General features: G+C 45.9%; 1 protein-coding gene across 5 annotated transcripts in view; it reads left to right on the top strand.

Moving 5' to 3' along the window:
• Positions 1-20,723, top strand: part of HGSNAT (heparan-alpha-glucosaminide N-acetyltransferase) — a 36,981-nt gene extending 16,258 nt beyond the window's left edge. For 3 of the 5 annotated variants that reach the window (XM_014736513.3, XM_023630717.2, XM_070253314.1), the window contains exons 5-18: positions 2,240-2,309; positions 6,554-6,623; positions 7,291-7,400; positions 8,984-9,060; positions 9,783-9,813; positions 10,244-10,404; positions 11,537-11,652; positions 13,350-13,471; positions 13,695-13,821; positions 14,647-14,733; positions 16,436-16,513; positions 17,131-17,201; positions 17,284-17,396; positions 18,333-20,723. In XM_014736513.3, coding sequence (XP_014591999.2) covers positions 2,240-2,309; positions 6,554-6,623; positions 7,291-7,400; positions 8,984-9,060; positions 9,783-9,813; positions 10,244-10,404; positions 11,537-11,652; positions 13,350-13,471; positions 13,695-13,821; positions 14,647-14,733; positions 16,436-16,513; positions 17,131-17,201; positions 17,284-17,396; positions 18,333-18,514 — 1,415 coding nt within the window. In that variant the 3' untranslated portion in view covers positions 18,515-20,723. Of the gene's footprint in view, positions 1-2,239; positions 2,310-5,655; positions 5,780-6,553; positions 6,624-7,290; positions 7,401-8,983; positions 9,061-9,782; positions 9,814-10,243; positions 10,405-11,536; positions 11,653-13,322; positions 13,472-13,694; positions 13,822-14,646; positions 14,734-16,435; positions 16,514-17,130; positions 17,202-17,283; positions 17,397-18,332 lie in introns of those variants that run through there. The other 2 variants (XM_023630716.2, XM_070253316.1) reach the window with 2 other exon arrangements.
• Positions 20,724-20,738: the final 15 nt, after the last annotated feature.

Below are 20,738 nucleotides of genomic sequence, written 5' to 3'. Positions count from 1 at the left end.
ATCCCATTTAGTCACGGTATATTTATAATATATTTATTGTGTCAGTGGAGTATACCAAGAAAGTTATGTGATATATAAAAAAATTATATATCATCATATTGTTGTTATTTATTTTAATTGTGAAGCATAAATAAACCAAAAAAGTTAATGCGGTGGAAAGAAACTAGAAATAGGGCAGTTGACTGTCAAGTATCTTTTCCTTGTTTTAGGATTTAGGTGCAGTATTTCCCGTATGTCTTTCGTTGACAGTCCAGAGGTCCCCTTAGGTTAAGCAGGGACCGTTCATTCTCTGATAACTCCACTGAAGAAAATTTCTCGCCCTGAGCCCCCGTTAGACCATACAAGGAATCCCTGGGCATCAGTAAGCACTGTTCACAGTGAAGGTATTGAAGACGGTGGGTCGTGTCAGAGGAGCCAATGTGAAAGGGCCAGCGTGGGATAATTTAAGCATTGAAGACAATAATGAATGTAACTGATGGAAACACACTGGCTATAGCAAACCAATGAGTTCATTAGGAAACTAAAAAGAGCGAGCCCCCTGCCCCAGACAAAAACAGAAGCAATACTTGGGTTGCCTTTGGAGATAACAGCGGTGCCTGACATTAACCAGTGTGATTTAAAATCGTCAGTCGAAAGGAAAAATTTAAGCACTTATCCTGACTTTCCTGTTGTAACTGTATTGTAGGATAACCAAATAGTCCTAGATGATGAGGGTAAATTCTTTAGAGAAGAATTCTGGCTAATAAGTGTGGCAGCACGGCAGAATATTTGCAACCCCTAATGAAATGATTGACTTGGGTAAAAATCGTGAGTAGATGAAACCATTGGATGAAAGGGGAAGTGTGCACGGGAGGGGGCAGGCTTTCACTGGCCGAACACCTGCACCGGGCACGTGCTCCGTCCCCGGAGATCTCCTGATGTGGCGCAGTGGGAAAGGCAGCACCGCCCGTGAAGCATTCTTGACAGGAAAAGTTGAACTTTTCAGTCAAGGCTAGACCGCCAATTTCCCCTCTACAGAGCATTTGGAGGCTAGAGGAACAAGTCAGCAACACCAGGAGGAAGCATACAGACAGATCTAGAACCTGGGACGTCCTACTAGAGGACAACTGACCTGGTGTTTAAACACATCGCTGGCTGCTTACAAGTCAATGAGACTGAGGGACACAGCGAGCAAATGCAGGATGTGGACCTTGTTTGATCCTGACTTGAGCACACTGACTACAAACAACATTGTTGAGACAACTAGAAAAATTTGAGTGCGGACTCTGTTAGCTAGGGAATTATTCTTAATTTGGTACGACATTGTAGTTACGTAACAAAAGGTCCATTTTTAAGAAACATATAATTTTGAAATAGTTTTAGATTTATAGAAACGTTGCAAAAAAGATTTCCTATACACCCGTCGCCCAGCTTCCCCTCAGGCCCTAAACTGTCTAATCATGGTACAGTTATCCCATACACAGCTACCGAAACCAGGAACCTCACATTGAGACAGTACTAATAGCTGATTACACACTTTGCAAATTTCTCTGATTGTCTCTTCTAATGTCCCTTTACTGGTCCAGGATCCAGTCCAGGGACCCACGTTGCCTTTAGTTGTCAGGTCTCCCTGCTCTCCTCTACTTTGGAGCTGTTCCTCAGCCTTTGTCGCTCACGAGCTTGACACTTTCGAAGAGGACAGCCAGTTATTTTGTTATTTGGATTTGCGTGCTGTGTCCTTGTGACTAGGTCAGGGTCATGCCCTTTAGGGAGACCACCGCAGAAGTGATGCGGTGCCCTTCTCCGTGGGCACGCCGGGAGCTGCGCGATGCTGATACACCTTTTACGACGCCCGTGCTTAGAGATACATCTGAAGATGTAGGGATGAAATCACGAGATGTCTGGGATTTACTTAAAAATACTTTAGGCAAAAAAACAGAGGGGAGAATGGTAATAAATGAAGCAGGAGTGACAATATCTTGATAATTCTAGAATCTGGGTGATGAGTATGTGTGGGTTTATTGTACAATTCTCTGTACTTTCAGGTATGTTTGATATTTTCGTAATGAAAATTAGCACTCCCCTCATGAAGTGTCCGAAATTATTCATAGGAAATTTAGCATAAGAATGTAGGCTTTTCCCTCGTTGGTTTCCATTTTTATTTGTTTGCATGTTTCATTGAGAGTAATGTGATGATGTGACAACTTTGATGCTGAGTGATGACATTTTTGGTGATGACGGGTTCCTTCTGTTTTTGTAGCTGTGACTGTCGCGTTCCTTATTGGTCTGGCGCTCGTTATTGCCGTGTGCTTTCTGCGGTTCTTGTTGAGGTGAGCAGATGTTCAGGGAGGACACAGTTGGGGAAAGTAGAATTAGAAATTATATGTTCAGGGGCCGGCCCGTGGCCGAGTGTTTGAGTTCATGCGCTCTGCTTCGGTGGCCCAGCGTTTCACCAGTTCGAATCCTGGCACCACTCATCAGGCCACGCTGAGGCGGCATCCCACATGCCACAACTAGAAGGACTCACAACTTAAAAAATACACAACTGTGTACCGGGGGGCTTTGGGAGAAAAAGGAAAAAAATAAAATAAAAAATAAAAAATAAAAAATATGTTCAGAAAGGTAATTTGACCCTTCAAATGCCCATTCTTCTTTGATTAAATGAATGCTTCTTGTGTCCACCATGCCCCGTCCAGTCCTAGGCAGTGGGGATGAAGCGTAGCATAAGAGATGGTCCTTGACTTCAGGGAAATGATCACCTCATTCTAAAGGATCTTTGCCTTCAGTCCTCCCACATGGCTGAAAAAGTAGAAGGAAATGCTTGAGAAATGATTATTTCCTGAGAGGGTCTCACATCCTGCTGCGTAGAGACTGGGAGCAGTGGGTGACAATTTTGGGAGGTGCTGCCACACTGTGCTCTCTTGCTCCTCTCCGGCTCTGAGCCCCAAGGCCTCCCCTCAAGGCCAGCCCCTCCCAGCCGGGGGACCTGGCGGCAATGGCGAGGACCGAGGAGGAGGTGCGGGCAGGGTTAGCAGCTAGGAGAGGGAATTCCTTCTCGTCCAGCTGGGTAAGAGCGATTCTGGTGAGAGTGAATTAGGAACCTGGAAAAGAAGAAAGTGAAACAAGTGCAGACCTGGTAAACGACCTTTTAAAGGGAAATTCTTTCATGTTTTAAAGGGAATAAGACTGACTGAATTTTCACATGCTCAGCCTGTTAGGGTCTCAGGAAAGACTGTAGATTTTATTGGTGAGCAGTATCCAAATTGCAAGGAAGAACGTACCTTTAAGTCTGCTGGCTTAGGGGAACCCTGCGACTTTGGGGCGTTTGTGCACTCTGACCCTCTACCTCGTGTGTCCTAGAAACAGTGTAATTTCCTGTGGGAGAGACCTGGCTGTGTGAGGGTCAAAGAACCCCTTGCAGCTCAGAAGCAGATGTTTAACCTAACTGCTTTTTAGGGGCATGATCCTTTTGAGGAGCATAATCCTACTGGAGGAGTTTCGTTTCTTTGAATTAAGGTATTATCTTGTCAATCTTTTGATAAGATGCAAATGATGTTCCAGTTCTTTAGAGTGTTTTCATTTGGTGCTTTTAATATGAATGGGTCTGTCACATCATGTTTTAAAGTAACTGATAGCTGATATTACGTTCTTGCTAAGAGAAGAATTCCATCCTTGCTGTGGAATTAAAACTCTTTTTTTTTTGGTGAGGAAGATTGGCCCTGAGCTAACATCTGTTGCCAGTCTTCCTCTATTTTGTATGTGGGATGCTGCCACAGCGTGGCTTGCTGAGTGGTGTATAGGTCTGTGCCCAGGATCCAAACCTGTGAGCCCCAGGCTGCCCAAGCAGAGCACGTAAACTTAACCACTATGCCACCAGGCTGGCCCCTGAAACTCCTTTTTGCATGTGATTCTGCCTTGCAGCCTACAGGCAAAATGCAGTTGTTGGCAAAGCAAGAGTCCTTTGTACGTTGTTCTGTCCCTTGCCAGTATGCCTGTGAAAGTTCAGGTTTGTCTGAACCAGAACAGGATCTGAAAAAGCAGTAAGAAAAAAGCACCTCTACCTTTTCACTTGGGGAACAACATCTACAGGAAAATTAAGTGCTTTTTTTCTTTTTAATTTTGAATATCTTAACGTCTTCTTTTCACCCTTCCTTAGAAGGCTCTGCCTTAATGTTTTCCTGTGATGCTGATGTCATTAGTGCTGAGTGAACTAGAAATGGGAGTTGAATTGTGGGGAGAAGAAGAGAAGAATTAAAACTATAAGCATTGGATATATGAATCATGTGTGGATACTGATTTGAACAATTAAACTGTAAAAAATCTTATCACAGGGAAATTGAACTGGCTATTTGATGATATTAAGGAATTACTGATAACATTTTAAAATGTGATCATGGTATTGCAGTGACATTTAAAAATGAAAAGAGCCCTTATCTTTTAGCGATACATACTGAAGTATTTATGGGTGAAATGATATGATGCCTGTGATTTTCTTTAAAATAATCAGTCCGGGGCTGGCCCCGTGGCCGAGTGGTTAAGTTCGTGCGCTCCGCTGCAGGCGGCCCAGTGTTTCGTTGGTTCGAATCCTGGCCACGGACATGGCACTGCTCATCAAACCACGCTGAGGCAGCGTCCCACATGCCACAACTAGAAGGACCCACAACAAAGAATATACAACTATGTACCGGGGGGCTTTGGGGAGAAAAAGGAAAAAAATAAAATCTTAAAAAAAAAAAAATAATCAGGAGAAAGGGGCAGTGGGGGGCAGTATAGATGAGGTAAGATGTGTAGATACTTGTTGAAGCTTGGCGATGGGTCCATGGTGGTCCATTATACTAATTTGTCTACTTTTGCATACACTTGAAACTTTCCATGACCAAAATAAAAGGAAAGAAAAGGAAAAAGTCCTGTGCATCAGATAATTTAAATGTACAAATTTTATACAAAACATATGTTTTACCAGGCTAAAATGTACTTTTTAAAAAAAGTAGACAGTTTATCTCCAACTTCCCCAAATCTTCCATAGATGAGCATGAGGTTGGTCACACTTTTCAGGACCGAGAAAGCTGGGGCCGGCCTGGCGGCACAGTGGTTAAGTTCGCGCACCCTGCTTTGGTGGCCCAGGGTTCGCAGGTGTGGTCCAGGCACAAACCTAGCACTGCTTGTCAAGCCTTGTTGTGTTGGCTTAAAATAAAATAGAGGAAGATTGGCACAGATGTCAGCTCAGCGACAATCTTCCTCAAGCAAAAAGAGGAAGATTGGCAACAGATGTTAGCTCAGGGCCAATCTTCCTCACACACACACACACAAAAGCTGGAAGCACGGTACCTAAAAGAGCTTATATTAAGTTAGAAATGTCATATATGATCTCCACTAGAAAGCCGTTGACGATTTACAACCAAACTAAGACACGCATTCTCCTGATTTTCTAATCAAACATTGTACTTACTAAAAGTACTCATTTAATTGTTCTCATATACCAAATAAAAAATACTAAGTATTAATTATTATTTGAAAATGACAAACTGGCCTGTGAGTTGTGAGTGCAAGAACACCAGTTTGCCAAATCATGTCTTGGGTTGAGAAAGGCTTCTCTGTGGACTTCAGTAATGGTCTGTGGGCATGCAGCCTTAGCACAGTTCTTTTTCTTAGGGGCACGACAAACACACTGAATAAAAGGGAAGCCATCTAGGGAAATTGCAGAATTGTGAATAACAAACAACACTACCACATCGAATCACTCAGCAATCTGTAGTGTATTGGAAATCAGGATTCATTTCCATTTAAAAATGCAAAAGAGGTAAGGAGAAATGACCCAAATCAGAATATAAACGTTGTATGAAAGAGCTAAGATACGTCTTTTGAAAGATTTTTCCCAAGTAGAAATCTCATTTTAAAGAAAAACCAGTAAATATGTGTATCTTTTGTTAACCATGTAAATCAATTCCATATCATCTGGATATCTTTTTGACCCAAAGCACCCACCTAGGAAACAGAACCCAATAATGAACGATCTGAATCACTCCAAAGTCCCTTTCAGACTTTCTCAGTGTGCACATTCACGTTTTCGTTTCGCTGTGATGAAGTCTGCATGTTGGGTTATTGCTTGTAGTTAGTAGTTAGCCTTTGCATTTCTGTGTGGACAGAGCCTCATTCTTGCGGTGTCCCGCGTCTCATCTGTCACACAGCTGTCACAGACTGTGTCTAGTCGTTCCTGTATTGAATGCGTTTGGTCATTTGCAGTTTTTGCTATTCTGATTTTAATAGTATTACTGATAAGAATTCCAGCCACAGGGAGTAATGATCTCATTTCACTCACACGACAACTCGTGAGCGCAGGCGCTGTCGCTGTCCCTCTGTCACTGATGAGGACACTGCTGGAAAGGTCCAGCAGTTACAAGCACTGCTGCTATGAACTTTGATTTCTACTTTCGTTTTGTTAAAAAACTTTAAAACATTTACTTCTTTGACTTGTGTAGAATATGAACTTTAATTTTCTTTCAATTTGATATCCAATCATTTTGAAAATTCTCCCTAAGAAAATAAATTAACTGAGGCTTTTTTAAATTTACAGTTTGGATGACTTTAATAATTGGATTTCTAAAGCAATAAATTCCCGGGAAACTGATCGCCTCATCAATTCTGTGAGTATTAGAATGCGTCCTGTGTATCCTGGGTGGTTTTCTAGATTTGGAATTTGTAATTCTCTATTTAATAACCTTTCTATCTGGTTTAATTAATCTTATTTATATTGTGGGAGGCCAGGCCGTGTGTCCTGTCTTCTTAATAGAGAGCGGCCTCCTTGCCGCTCCTGTGAAGGGCACACCCCTCTCTCCAGTGGGGCTGGGGCTCTGGGCTGTGTTGTGATCACGATGTGGAGACATCCGTCACTCTGCAGGCAGCTCTGTTGAACTGATCCAGTTAAGTAGAGAGCGTCAAGATTCAAACCAAAGCGGAAGAGACATCGATATTAGATCTAGAAACACTATGGCCTACTGGAACAATTGGAGCATGGTATTTGTGTTAATAAATTCATTATGGACATGGTTGCTTGTACACGTGTACCAGACACACTTGTGGACCACTTCTTTGTGGTCATTTATCAACTTAGCCACTGCAAGCTCAGAGGAGTCACAGAAATAAAATAAAGTGAAACACCAAACCTCTAGGTGGGATCTTTACAAGAGCAAGTATTGTTCAGAACAACGATCTTTAGCTTTCCACTCTTAATTTCTTCCCTAAAAAATAGAGAAATGAGACTTACTCATCAGCATTATGGATTGTCATGTCTTCCTCCTCTTTTTTCTGAAGGAGCTGGGATCTCCGAGCCGGGCAGACGCACTTGGCGGTGACAGCCAGCTAGAAGCATGGGGCCCGGCCGCGGCGCCGCAGCGCCTGCGCTGTGTGGACACATTCAGGGGGTATGTGGGGCTCCGTCGTAGCACGGTGGGCACAGGGAGCCTAGGATTACACATAAACACACTTTTAACTGAAGGCATTTTACATATATTTTTTACTTCCTAGGCTAGAGAGGATGTCTTGCTGTAAACAGAAATCAGCAGGCTGTCCTTACTTGAACGCCGTCACGATAGCCAGTACATATGTTGCTAGAGACGAGTAGTGGGACAAGGCCCGAACCGGCCGCCACTGGTTGTAGCTCCTGCTGAGTTAAGGTCATTCACAGTTGGGCTGTACGTGTGGCTCCCCCGTCCATCTGCGTCCCCATGGCCAGTGAGCAGCTTGCACAGATGAGAAGCTGCAGCAGTCCAGAAACGAAACAGCCGTCTTTGTCCTTCACCAGTCCCGCAACACAGCTTGTGACAAAAGCAATGTCAGGCCCTTTTGATAGCAAACCCAGAGTCATACAGTAAGCTGTTATTATTTTATAGTTGTGGCAGAAGAATGAAGGCCAAGACCAAACTCTGAAAATAAAGTATAAAACTATATAGCTGAAAATAAATATCTAGGTGTCAGGTCTGCCATTTCTACCCACTGAGGCCTTTTAAACCCTGTGATAACCTTATAATCCTGTCCCAGCCGCACCAGAGCTCTGAGTGTGCCTGGTGTGTGTATTTGAAGCCAGGGAATAATAACAATGATGATAGAAATCATCAGAACAATTGCTAACCATTTTTGAGTTCTCACTGTGTGCCAGGCACTGTTCTGACTGGCCTTCGTTTATTTAATCTCCTAGACATCCCTTGAGGTATCTACTTTTACTGTGCCGGTTTTATAGATGAAGAAAGTGAGTCACAGAGTTAAGTAACTTGCCCAAGGTCACGCAGGGACACAGCTGGACAGCCAGGATTCGATTCCAGGCAGTTGGGCTCCAGAGTTCCCACAAATTACCCCCTCAACCTACTAAAGTCTTCACTCCTGCATTCGGCAGAATTAGTGTCAAACAGTAGCACATTGGGAATCTGTTTTATTGTGTTCCTCTTTCTTTCCGATTCTCGTTGCCGCCTTTGGCGATGAGATGTTCACAGGATGTGGGCAGGAACTAGCATTTGTTAAGTACCCAGCGTGAGCCGAGCACTGTCTCCTAATATCCCTACGGTCCGAGGTGAGGAGCGCTCCCTCTTTTACAGAGAAGCGCTCTGAGATATTGAGGAGGGTCCTGCCCAAGGTCTGAGGGCTCCTAAGAGGGAAGGGCCTGAGATCCGAGCCCTCAGCTCTGACTCTGCCTGCACGCTTCTGCGACAGTTCTTTAGCTGAGACATCTGAATAATTAGCACAAAATTGAGTGGTCGGAAATGTTTTGCTTGTTTTCAGGTTATGCAGTTTAGTGTCAGTCTACACTCTTGTTAAGACGTCATGTGGGAAACGTTGGCAGCAGGGCTCCCGGGTAGGGCCCTGGCTGTGGTGATGAGAAGCAGTGGCTTCCTGCTCTTTAAGCGTCATCTTGTGTCGTGACTGCACCTTGAGTGCAAGCGAGTCTCTTGCAGTCGGGCCGTTCGCTGTCACAGGTGCCAGCCCTGAAAGCCTGCCCTTTGTTGCTTTACAGGATAGCTCTCATCATCATGGTCTTCGTTAATTACGGAGGAGGAAAATACTGGTACTTCAAACACTCGAGTTGGAATGGTGAGACTTTTCCTAAGGTGGCATTGCTCATGTAGGACCCCTCAGAGCTGCGGGCAGGACATCACTCAGCATGCCCCCAGGAGCTCCAGAGATGAGGCTCACCCACCTCCTCTGAGCTGCTGAGCTGCTGCCCCCAGCGAATGACCTTCAGACTCTGTTAGCCCTTTAGTTTAGTTCTCCCTTTGTGTGCTGGGGCTCTGTGATGCTGCACTGTGAGGACACGTTGGCTCCAGAGGTCTCTGCCGAAGGACCGTGGGACACTGCAGAAGGTGTCGGGAATTTAGTTGTAAATGATCCCTGTCGCAATCTCCATATGCCTTTTGTTATAGCCGTGTGGGAGTTCTGCCTTCTAAGACTCATGGTCCCCTGTGGGGTGCCATTGAACTGGGGTTGGTCTGAGCGGTACTGGGTAATGGCTGTGAATTTGGCTCAAAAGTTGGCTTAAGAATGGATTTGGGACAGTGCTGCTTAAAGATAGCAGACTTGTCCACAAGCTTCTAGTGCGGTTCCCCCGTGCCCAGTCATGTTCTTAGGAAATGCCCCGGCCCAGTGACTGGTGGCAGAGTGCCCAGGAGGTCTGCGTGCTCCTCACAGTGCTCTCCTGTGAGCCTTCTGTGCGGGTTTACTGTCCCTTCAGTATATAATGGAACCCGTTCTGGATTTAGCAAGTATTTACATTCCAGAGTCCTTTTCCTTAACTCTGTGCTTGTGTTACTCTGCAGGACTGACGGTGGCTGACCTTGTGTTCCCGTGGTGAGTTGGCAGTCTGCCACTGGCCTGTCCGTAGGTCGCCTCCAGTTTCTTGCTCTCCAGCTCGTGCTAGGGCCTCTCTGGGACCGTCCTTGATTCTGGGCTATGGGTCTGTGTTGCTCACGGGTCTCTGCTGTGATGAGGTCCCTCCGAAAGTTGTTACCGAATAGTTCTCCTACTTGGCTTCGTCCTGATTTAAGACATGCAGACGTAGAAGATGAGTGATTTCACAGGGACCTTTTGTGAGTGCAGACGTAATGGACAAGATCCTGGAATCTTGTAGGAGATCATAAATTCTGAATATATAAAGTCCACTAATCCTGAAAATAAGTGTAAAAATCATATTTCCTAAAAGAAATGCAGGATAGTAGATTATAAAATATTAGTGATATAGAGAAATGGTTGCCTTATATTCATAGCTGTTTTTTTCTAGGTTTGTGTTTATTATGGGATCTTCAATTTTTCTTTCAATGACCTCCACACTGCAGCGGGGATGTTCAAAATTCAGATTGCTTGGGAAAATTGCGTGGAGGAGTTTCCTGTTAATCTCTCTAGGAATCGTTGTCGTGAACCCCAATTATTGCCTTGGTCCGTGTAAGTTTTCCCCTCTGTTGGTCTTTATTCAGGTTGAAGTATGGAAACTACATGTTATAATTTGAAAGAAATGTAATTCCTCCATCTCAGGTACCTGCAAAAAGAACAGTTATTAGAAAAGTGTGTACAGTGAGGTATAATTGGGGGCATTATTAAGATGATCTTGGAATTTGGGGCCTGGGAGGAGCCTCCCAGACCACAAGACCCTTCTGCTGTGCAAAGGAGGAGTCTGAGGCCAGGAGAGAGTGAAGTGCTTTCTCCAGGTGATCGAAGGGTAGTGAAGGGCAGGGTAGGTCGCCTGGGTCTCAGACCTTCCCTCCTACTGCTTGGGTTTCATGATAAGGCTACTGTGTGGTGACTCAGGAATCCACCTTTGTCATCATCTGTATGCCAGCGGGCTTCCTGGGGAGGAATGACGTTGTGGTCGTCGTTTAGCAGTGTGAGTAAGACAGGAAAGCCGAGGGAAGGCTGTCTGCTCTGTGTGTGGGACCGACGGCAGCATCAGGGAGTGTCCTTTAGGGGCTCAGAGTGTCATTAGCAAAAGAGGACACAAATGTCTAGGCAGCAGTCAGATGAGCCCCAGGCATGAAGCCCTGAGACTTTAGGCCTTAGGAGGAGGTAGCGGTCACTGCCAGTTGGGGTCATAAGGGAAGGTGTCACATAAGAGTTGATTTGATGTAGCATCCAAAGTGGGCCGCTGTTCCCAGTAGGGTTCATTATAGGGTCGTTACGGGGTTACAGCTTGTCAGTGGGACGGCCATGCAGTCTGAAGGGCAGGGAGGGCCGGTGGCGGCCTGGGCTGCTTCTGCAGTTTCCTGGTGGAGGTGAGAGTCGGATGTGTTGTCCTAATGGGAAAGGGCCGGAGATGAACTTCAGGGCCAAGGGTCGTCCTTGCTTTATCCCCACCCCCGAGGAGGACACTTGTTCTTATCCCAGTCTCCCTGCTGCCAGCTTCCTGCTGTGGGTTTGAGCCATGTCTCCTGACCATGTGTATCTCCATCCCTAAGAGCCTAAAAGACACTGACTTAGGTTAACAGAGGTGTGTCCCCCACCTAGAGACGACTGGTGTTATGTTGTCTTGGGTGAGATGAGAAATGCTGGCTAACACTCTGCCCACCTGTACCTTCTGCAGTGTCTTGGGACAAGTTGCGAATCCCTGGCGTGCTCCAGCGGTTGGGGGTGACGTACTTTGTGGTCGCCGTGTTAGAACTCCTCTTCGCTAAACCTGTGCCTGGAAGTGGTGCCTCGGTGAGAAACCGTGTTTTAAAAAAAGGCGGGGGTGGGGTGGGGATCACTAGTTTTTAGAACTTTCTTTAGTTCTGAGTGCAGTACTATACTTCAGTAGACTCTTTAACTCTGTTAATCAAATGCTTTCTTTTTTTCCATAAATTAGTTATTTTTATGTAGGATTTGTAGACATAAAATGAGATTTACTCTCAACAAATGTTTAAGCGTCCAGTAATCAAATGCATTTTGATGGCATTAAATAATGTCACCATCATCAGTCTCTTGGGGCATTACTGCTAATTTTTCAGTTTCTTTGTGGTACAAGGTACACGGAAAACTCATAGAACATTTCACTTATCTACACAAATGCTACAAAGGTTCAACTTGGAGAAGAAGCGCCAAGGCGGGTGTGGGAGAATGGCGGGCTTGTCCTGGGCTGTTTGCCAGCTCTCTGTAAGAAGCGTGCGAGCCTCACCGCCTTTGTGGTTACTTTCTGTCTTACTGTAAACTACTGAGTTGCGTTTACTCAGGTGACAGCTATATTTTTTTTCCCCAGCAGAAGTAAAAATTCAGGCAGAAACGTTTCAACTCTTCATTTGGGGTTCTACTTAACAATCAATTAATAATTCTGTGTTTGTTCTCCAGCTTTTTTCACATGTATAACTAGCAATTCATCATTGAATCCCAACGTCTCTTGGTTCTTCCTGTAACGAGGGCTTGGTCATATGCTCTTGGGATGGTTTAATCGTTATTCCTTTACGTCCTCTGCCCTCCCTGTCAGTGTGTGCGTGCCCTCTGCCCTTTATTTCCTTAAGGAGGAGTGAGACTGGACGTGTGCGAGTGAACACGAGCTTGGTTAGCTGCGGGTGGGGCCTGAGGGACTGTGCAGGCTCATCCGCCACGATGAGCGAGGGGTTGGGCTGCATCCTTCTTCCTCCAACCAGAACAGCTCCAAAAGTTTACATTTCATTTTCCTTTTTTAAAATTTATTTTTAATTTCTTTTTTCTAGCAGCTTTATCGAGGTATAATTCCCATACCATAAAGCTCGCACATTTCATGTGTCCAGTTCAGCCATAGTGTCTTCACAGAGTTGTGCGGTCATCACCACCCTCCAACTCTAGAACACTTCATCCCTCCAGAAAGAAACCCAGTGTTCACCTCCAGCCGCTCTCCATTCCCCCAGTCCTAGGCGACCCCTGATCTACCTCTGTCTCTGTAGATTTGCCTGTTTGGGACATTTCACATGAATGGGGTTATACAACGTGCGGCTTTGTGTGTCTGGCTCCTTTCACTCAGCGTACTGGAGGTTTCTGCACGTTGTGTGTCAGTGCTAGATTCCTTTTCACTGCTGAATAACAGTCCACTTTCTGAATGTACCACATTTTGTATCCATTTGTCAGCTGATGGACATTTCACTTGTTTCCACTTTTTGGCTATTATAATGATTCCACGTATATTTGTGTACAAGTTTTTGTGTGAATTTCTTGGGTAAAGGAGTGGAATTGTCCACTGATTTCTTTTTAACTACTGTTTTACTGGGATGTTTCGTAGAGAGGGAGGTTCCAAACAGCAGAATGCACGTGAAATAGCTGTGCGCCATTGTTGGAGTGGTACCATGAAGGCAAGAGAACCATCTTGGGAACTGCCCAAGTACGTAGCTGCTGGTGGTTCCTGTTCTACGTGCATTTAGTCGTATCTGTTTGTGCCCCTCGCTCAGGAGAGGCGCTGCTCTTCTCTTCGAGACATCCTGTCCAGCTGGCCCCAGTGGCTCTTCATCCTGCTGCTGGAAAGCATTTGGCTGGGCTTGACCTTCTTCTTACCTGTTCCTGGATGCCCTACGTAAGTGAACCCTTCTTGCATGTCATTTTCTGCCACGTCAGAAGAATTCTCTTTCCCTTTCTTCTCCTTGGAGACATGCTTTATATTGGGAGAGGAGTTTGCAGCGCTAGGGCCCCCAGGCTGGGTGTGCTGGTGGCTTGTCGTTGGGCTGCATGTAGGGTCCGTATATCCCCTCGTCCCCTCTGAAGTCTTGTCAGCTAAGTGCGTCTTCTCACCTCCCCAGCGGTTATCTGGGCCCTGGTGGCATTGGAGATCTGGGGAGGTATCCAAACTGTACTGGAGGAGCTGCCGGCTACATCGACCGCCTGCTTCTGGGAGAGGACCACCTTTACCAGCATCCTTCCTCGGCTGTGAGTGAGCCTGCGTATCCGGAGAACTGAGGAGCCCTGAAGGAGGAAAACGAGAACGGGCTGGCCAACTTTGAGCTGTGTCCGTTTAGTAAACTGTGATGGGAGCTAATTTTTATTTGAAAAGCTGGTGACTTTAGTGTTCACGATGGGGCAGTGTGTACGCATTACTTGGGTTTCACAGTGAGAGTGTGTTGTATCGGGTGTGTGGGGTGGCGCCCCCCTGTGCGTCTCGGATCGGGTTTCCCGCAGCAGACCTGAGATGGACTCGTGTGGAGGACCTTTATCAGGCAGCCCTTCTGGGGTCGACATTGCTGGGGAAGGGAGGAAGCAGAACTGTGTTGTAGTCACACGAAGGCCTCAGCAGATGTCATGGGGGCTGGGCGGCCCTTCAGAGCTGTTCTGAGTCAGGGTGAGGGATCAGGCCCTTGATGTCCTTGGTGGGATGTAGACAGTCCCCAGCAAGGGGTGTGGCTCCTGGAGAGGCACCTCTTCAGTCAAGGGCGAATCAGAATGAGCGCCTCAGTCCTGAAGGGGTGGGGCGGGGCGTCTGGGTGGTTCGGGCAGCACCCAGCACGCTGCACAGCGCCCAGTTCCTTCAGCGACCAGGAACAATTTCATTCATAATGAAAGAGCACAAATGTATTTTTAAATGTTATTTGCCTTAAAAGAAGATAGGAAGCATTGATGGTACACTAGGGTTGACCAAAAAGAACCTGAAAATCCAGAAGGCCGGCTGCAGTGGTGGCCCTGCGCGTTCGGCCTCGGGGTGTGTGTGTGCATTCTCACGTCGGTGAGTGCGTGCTGCCCTTGCTCTGTCGTCTTCAGGTGCTTTATCACACCGAGGTGGCCTACGACCCAGAAGGCATCCTTGGGACCATCAACTCCATTGTGATGGCATTTTTGGGAGTTCAGGTATTTCTTCATTTCATTAGGATACATTTTTCCAACAGTTTGTGATGACTGACTCATCATTAATTCAAAAACTATTTCATTACAATAAATGAGCGGAAGCATATCTTCTTCTGTGTATTACAGGTCTAATAAGTTCTGTTTATATTTGACAGATTGTCACAACTAGAAGTAACTAAAATTCAGCACATTCAAATAATTAGGTATAATTCGTATATTCTCAAAAAAATTCTTATTATGTATATGGCTAATCGTAGCCGTGGCAGCCCAGCCGTTTCTGGGTAACAGACTTCCCTTGGGGGAGTGAGCAGTGTGTTTGGGTTCTGGTGATCATGGGAAGTCACTGGGCCGCTTGTCACATTTCTTTTGTGTACACTTCATGTGGTTTCAGGCTGTGCATATTCTATGTCAAAGGCAATACAGATTATTCTTGGTTTGTCTCATATACAATTTTGTTAAAATTCTGGACAGTCTAGATTTTTCTTTTTAAAGTTCTCCTAATTGGTGTTTGAAACTATTATTTGCGGGGAGGTGAGAGAGGAAAAAAATGTGCAAACTAATAGAACTCACTGTGACAATGAAAATATTCTATGTCTGTGCCGTCCGTGTGGCTGCTGAGTACTTGAGATGTGGCTAGTATGACCGAGGAACTGAAGTTTTCGTTTTATTTCATTTTAATCACTTTCAGTTTAATTGTGAATAGTCACACGTGGCTAGTGGCTCCCGGATTGGACGGTGCAGGTCTAAAGCGTATGCATTCTGGTGATTAGGTCGTCTCTTTAGAAACACGGCCCTCACCGCTACAGCACTTCACAGTTTGGAGCGGGCGCTTGCGCTCATTCTCCGTGAGAGCCGCACGCCCTCTTGGGAGCCTGTGGGCGCAGCCCGGTGGGTGAGGGCGCAGCCCTGGCCGCCACTCGGGCGGGGAGCCTGCACACGTCCCTTCAGCCCTCTCTGCGTCCGGAGCACCTGCCGCATAAAGGTGCTGAGAGGCTGGAAGAGTTAATGCGCGTAAAGTTCTAAGAACTGGCACATAGAAAACATTCATGTGTTTGAGCTATTATTACAAATTATTGTGAAGCTTTGATGTTTTCAGAAATTAATTCCTAATTTGGGGGGATTTTATGCAAAGTTCAGATTTTACTGTTTTAGACTGTTTCCCTGCCTGCAGTTCCGCCCCGTTCCTGTTCCTGCCCCCTTCTCCACTGCTGCCCGACTGGGCCATCTAGCAGGCCAGTCTGAGCTTGTCCCTTGTTACTTTTTTGGGACAAAAAAAGTGGCTTTCCTTGCTCCCCATCCCCTATGGGAGAAAGCCTGTGTCTCGCGGGGAGACCTGCAAGGCTTCTGCCTGCCGCCTTGTCGCCCTGCCCCGCCCCTGGCCTCTCTGAACACTGGCAGCACCTCAGGGTGTTGTGCTGCTTCTCCGGATTTGATGTGCTTCTGGCCATGCTGTTCCATTCTGCCCACATGCTTGTCCTGCTTTGCACGCACACCCTCAACTTGACAGCACCTCTCTCCCCTGCACGGCGTCCCATGTGCCTCTGTCTTCTGGGCGAGAGCGGGGCCTGCTCTGTTCCTCTTGGTCCCCCATGTCCGGCAGTGTGCCTGGCAGATGAGCCTGTGGAGGGATCAGGACAGTGGATGAATGTGAAAGAAGAACATACTTTAGGCGATTCTCCTGGGCATGTTGTGACTTCTTTTCTAGGCAGGAAGAATACTCTTGTATTACAAGGATCAGACCAAAGCCATCCTGCTCAGATTCACTGCCTGGAGTTGTTTTCTAGTAAGTAACCAGCGTTTCTCACTGAAATTCCTTTTCTTCACACTACATATTTAAAAGAAGTAAAATGTTTAGCAACTCTGGTATAGCAGCTGTCACCACGTCACAACAGGTGACATTCTTCCCTTGAATAACAGAGAGGAACCAATCTCTACACCTAAATTCTCAGGTTTATTTTCTTAGGAAAATGTCTTTATGAATAAGTCAGCGTTTGCCATCAAATGGCCAGGCAGGGGGGCATGAGCAGGCTCTGGGGGGGCCGCACCAGAAGGACCAGGCAAGCAATAGCAGGTTCCAGACCTCAGCCTCCAGACTGACAGGTGACAAGAGTTGTCAGGTGGGCTCTTCGCTTCCCTGGACCTGGCCTCGTGGTTCCTCTCAGGATTAGCTCCACTTCCTCGAGTAGTTTACCTTCAACTCAGAGGAATGCCAGAGAGAGATTTTTTGGAGAATATTTTTAGTTATACATCTTAAAAATGTTTTTCCAGTTAAAAGAATAAAATATAAGGCACAATTTTCAGCCCTCCCTAAGCAATTAAATAATCAACATTTTTCAGTTTTGAAACACAATTATTCTTTGAGATAGTAAAAAAACTAATACCCTTCTCCCCCCATTATAGGGGCTTATTTCTGTTGCTTTGACCAAAGTTTCCGAAAATGAAGGCTCTATTCCAATAAACAAAAATCTCTGGTAGGTATAGAGAACTGTCATTTTAATGCTGACGATTGGCCGTGCTCCAGGAGCCCTGAAACGCCCTGTTACCTCCTCCCAGGTCCATTTCCTACGTCACCACCCTGAGCTCCTTTGCCTTCTTCATCCTGCTCGTCCTGTACCCCACTGTGGATGTGAAGGGTCTGTGGACAGGGACCCCATTCTTTTACCCAGGCAAGTCACCCCTAACCCCAGTGATGAATGATGGTGACCTGGTGGGCTGGTCCAGAGACCAGCTGGGCATGTGCAGTGCTGGGGCCCTGAGCCTCAGCCTGGGGGCAGGTTTCCAAGACACGGGCTGAGGGAGAAAGCAGCAGGGGCCACGCTGTGGCAGGCCACGCAGGACGTCACTGGCCTGTTCCAAAGCAGTCCACCCATTTCATCTGTTTAGACTGTGGGATCATAAATGAGCTCTGCTTGTTTCTTAGGCAATACCAAACTGTGGAGTATCAGAAATGATCCAGGGCATTCATCCTGTTTCTAACACTTCAGAAATGGGGCCAAACTTTCTTTCTCTTTTGTTTTTGGTGAGGAAGATTTGCCCTGATCTAACATCTATGCCAGTCTTCCTCTATTTTGTACTTGGGTCGCCACCACAGCATGGCGGACAAGTCGTATAAGTCCACACCTGGGATCTGAACCCATGAACCCAGGCCGCCGAAGCAGAGCACACTGAACTTTTAACCACTATGCCACGAGGCCGGTCCCCCATACTTTCTTTCTTAATGTAAATGTGCTACCTTACAGATTATACATAAGAAATATTGAGACACCATCAAGAGATAAACAGAATGGCTCAGGTGTGGTTTTACCTGAAGACTCAATGGCTAGATGATTTCAATGACCTCAGCCTCTGATTGTACTGATAGCTACATTCTGTGGACCTCAAGTTTTCTGTCTAGCAAATATAAGTTAATAATTTTGGCTTTCCTTTCAGATTTAGTATTTAAGAACTACAGTTATGAGTATTTTCTAGTAATTTTTTGATATAGTTCACACTTAAGTCTAAGTGTGGGCTTTCTGCTTTTTCACTGAAATAATGTCAAATTTCAAGACTTAAGGAGATGATCAGCTGTGGCTCGGGCAAACGTGATGTGCGTCTCTCCTCAGGAATGAATTCTCTCCTGGTGTATGTTGGCCATGAGGTGTTCGAGAGCTACTTCCCCTTCCAGTGGAAGCTGGGGGACGACCAGTCGCACAGAGAACACCTCACTCAGAACATAGTTGCCACCGCTCTCTGGGTGCTCATTGCCTACATTCTCTATAAAAAGAAGATCTTTTGGAAAATATGATAGCTCCAGCTGAAATGTGTTGCTGGCAGACTCTAGTGGGCCTGGGGAATTATTAAAGGGCACCATTAATGATAAAGACGAAAGGATGCGGTATTTCCAGACTCCTGGAGCAGACGCGGAGGCCCCAAGGCTAGTTTACTGGGACACGGCTCATCAGAACTCTGCCTGAATATCTGGGACTTAGAGATTTGGAATGTGGTTGTCTTTTTTTTTCATCTTCTATGTAAATGGATGTATCTAGAACTTCATTCTAAGGATTCTCGTTGAATTTTTCAAAAGGGAATTACCGTGGGCATTTTGCTTCTGTGATGGATAAAACAATTTGAGGTCTGATTCCTGTTGATCTTGTTTTCCTGCAAACTGCCTTTGCATGTGTGGACGTGCCAACCAAGAATGCCGTCGTCGCTCGTGGGGCTGACTACAAAGCTTCTTGAGTGGGATGTGTGGTAATGTAGTCTAATATTTTTGGTTAAGTGCAGTTTAATATTTCAAGAAAGAGTAATTTCCTTGTCCGATCTGGAAGGCGTTGGTGGGTCCAAAAAATGCCTTCCTATCAGAAGCCATTTTTTCTTTTTCTCCACTTAAAAAAAAAAAAGTTAAAATGTAGCTGTGTTATTTCCAGCCACTCTTGCTTATAGTTTTCTGCTTATGTCCCTCTATGTCAATCACCTATCTTTCCATCTATCTGTCTCTCTTTGTGTCTTGATGGCAGCTGGGACTCAGGGACATGGCTGTGACGAGAGAAAAGCATGCTATCTTGCTCGTGGCTCCAGCTTTGCCATCCTTGCTGTGTAAGATGCCAGGCGAGTCCCTTGGCCTGTCTGGGCCTCGATTTCCTCATCTGTGAGTAAGGGAGACAGTGATACCCTCTCAGCTCCTTTCCAACTCTTAGACTCAGTGAGGTGGGATAGATACATCAATGGTTTTTATGAAGTCCTTAGAAAAATAATTTTATTACAGAAAACTCTTCAAAATAAATGATAATGAAAAGTTTAAAAAACTCTCATTGGAGTAAGTCTTTTCAGAATGACCCTCCACAATGGAGGCAGTTTTCCTGCTCGGAATCACAGAACTGAAGACAGTTTCTCAGGAGCGAAGCCAGGAGAACACACCAAGAGAAACAGCACTTTTCATATGATGCGCCATCATACTGGTGAATTTTCCGTGAGAATTCCCTATTTAAGGAAGATGTGATGCTGGACTATACTTCAGAGCTGCTTTTCCAGGGTCAGATGGGCCCATCTCCACAATGCTTCGACTGTCGCCGCTGCACGGGCGACTTTCTGGTTGTGTTTCCAGCTTGGACCGCCAGCATGGACTCTCATCCCAACTCTAACTGCCCGCCGGACCCTCCACCTGGCTGTCCGCCAGCGTCCAGGCTCACCTCTTCCCAGATTCCAGCCTCTGCCTCTGGCTCTTCCTAGCTCTGTGAATGGATCATTCTCCATCTCTAGGTGTAAAACTGCCGTTATCTGTCACCCACCTCACCTCCTCTGTCCCTTTCCCCCATCATTGCCAGGTCTCACTTGTCTCCATCTTCCGCCTGTAACTTCTCATTCTCATTGTCACTGTCCTATAGCTCCAGTCCAGACTCCTGTAATCATTTTTAAACTGGCTTCCTTCCCTCAGTCCCTCCTCTGTAAAGTCCCTATCCATTGCCACCAGATTGTTTTATAAAGCAGAGCTCAGATCAAATCACCTCTATGAAAACTTCCACAGAAGCTGAAACAGCTTTCCCAGCATATAAACCATCCTCAGTGGAGCCCAACACACCTCCCAGCTTCCTCTCCCCAGCCCCTCATGCCCCCTGCTTATCCAGCCGACCAGACTCCTCCCACTGTCACACAGCCAGTACCTCTTGCTTCTGACTTTGATTAAAGTTGTCCTGGATTACCTTTTCCTCTTAATTTTCTCCTATCTACATTTGACCTGTCACTTTAACCCCTACTTCTAAGGCACCTTCTCTAATCTTATTCTCAACCAAAAGTAGTATTTTCTCCCTCTGGGTTCTCATATCTTATTGGGATCAATCTCACGGCATTGTCGACTTCTGCCTTGTGTGATAGCTGTTTGTGAATATGTCTACCTTCCCATGCTAGACTGTGAGCTTGTTAAGTGCAAGAATTATGCCTTGTTCATCTGCACATTCTTTGTGGTGCAGAGTGCCTCACACATAGCAGGCACTAAATAAACATTTATTTAAAGCAAAGCAGTGGCGGTTGTT

The sequence above is a fragment of the Equus caballus genome, chromosome 27 (assembly GCF_041296265.1).
Source record: "Equus caballus isolate H_3958 breed thoroughbred chromosome 27, TB-T2T, whole genome shotgun sequence".
Lineage (NCBI taxonomy): Eukaryota > Metazoa > Chordata > Mammalia > Perissodactyla > Equidae > Equus > Equus caballus.
This window is presented reverse-complemented; position numbering and strand designations above follow the sequence as displayed.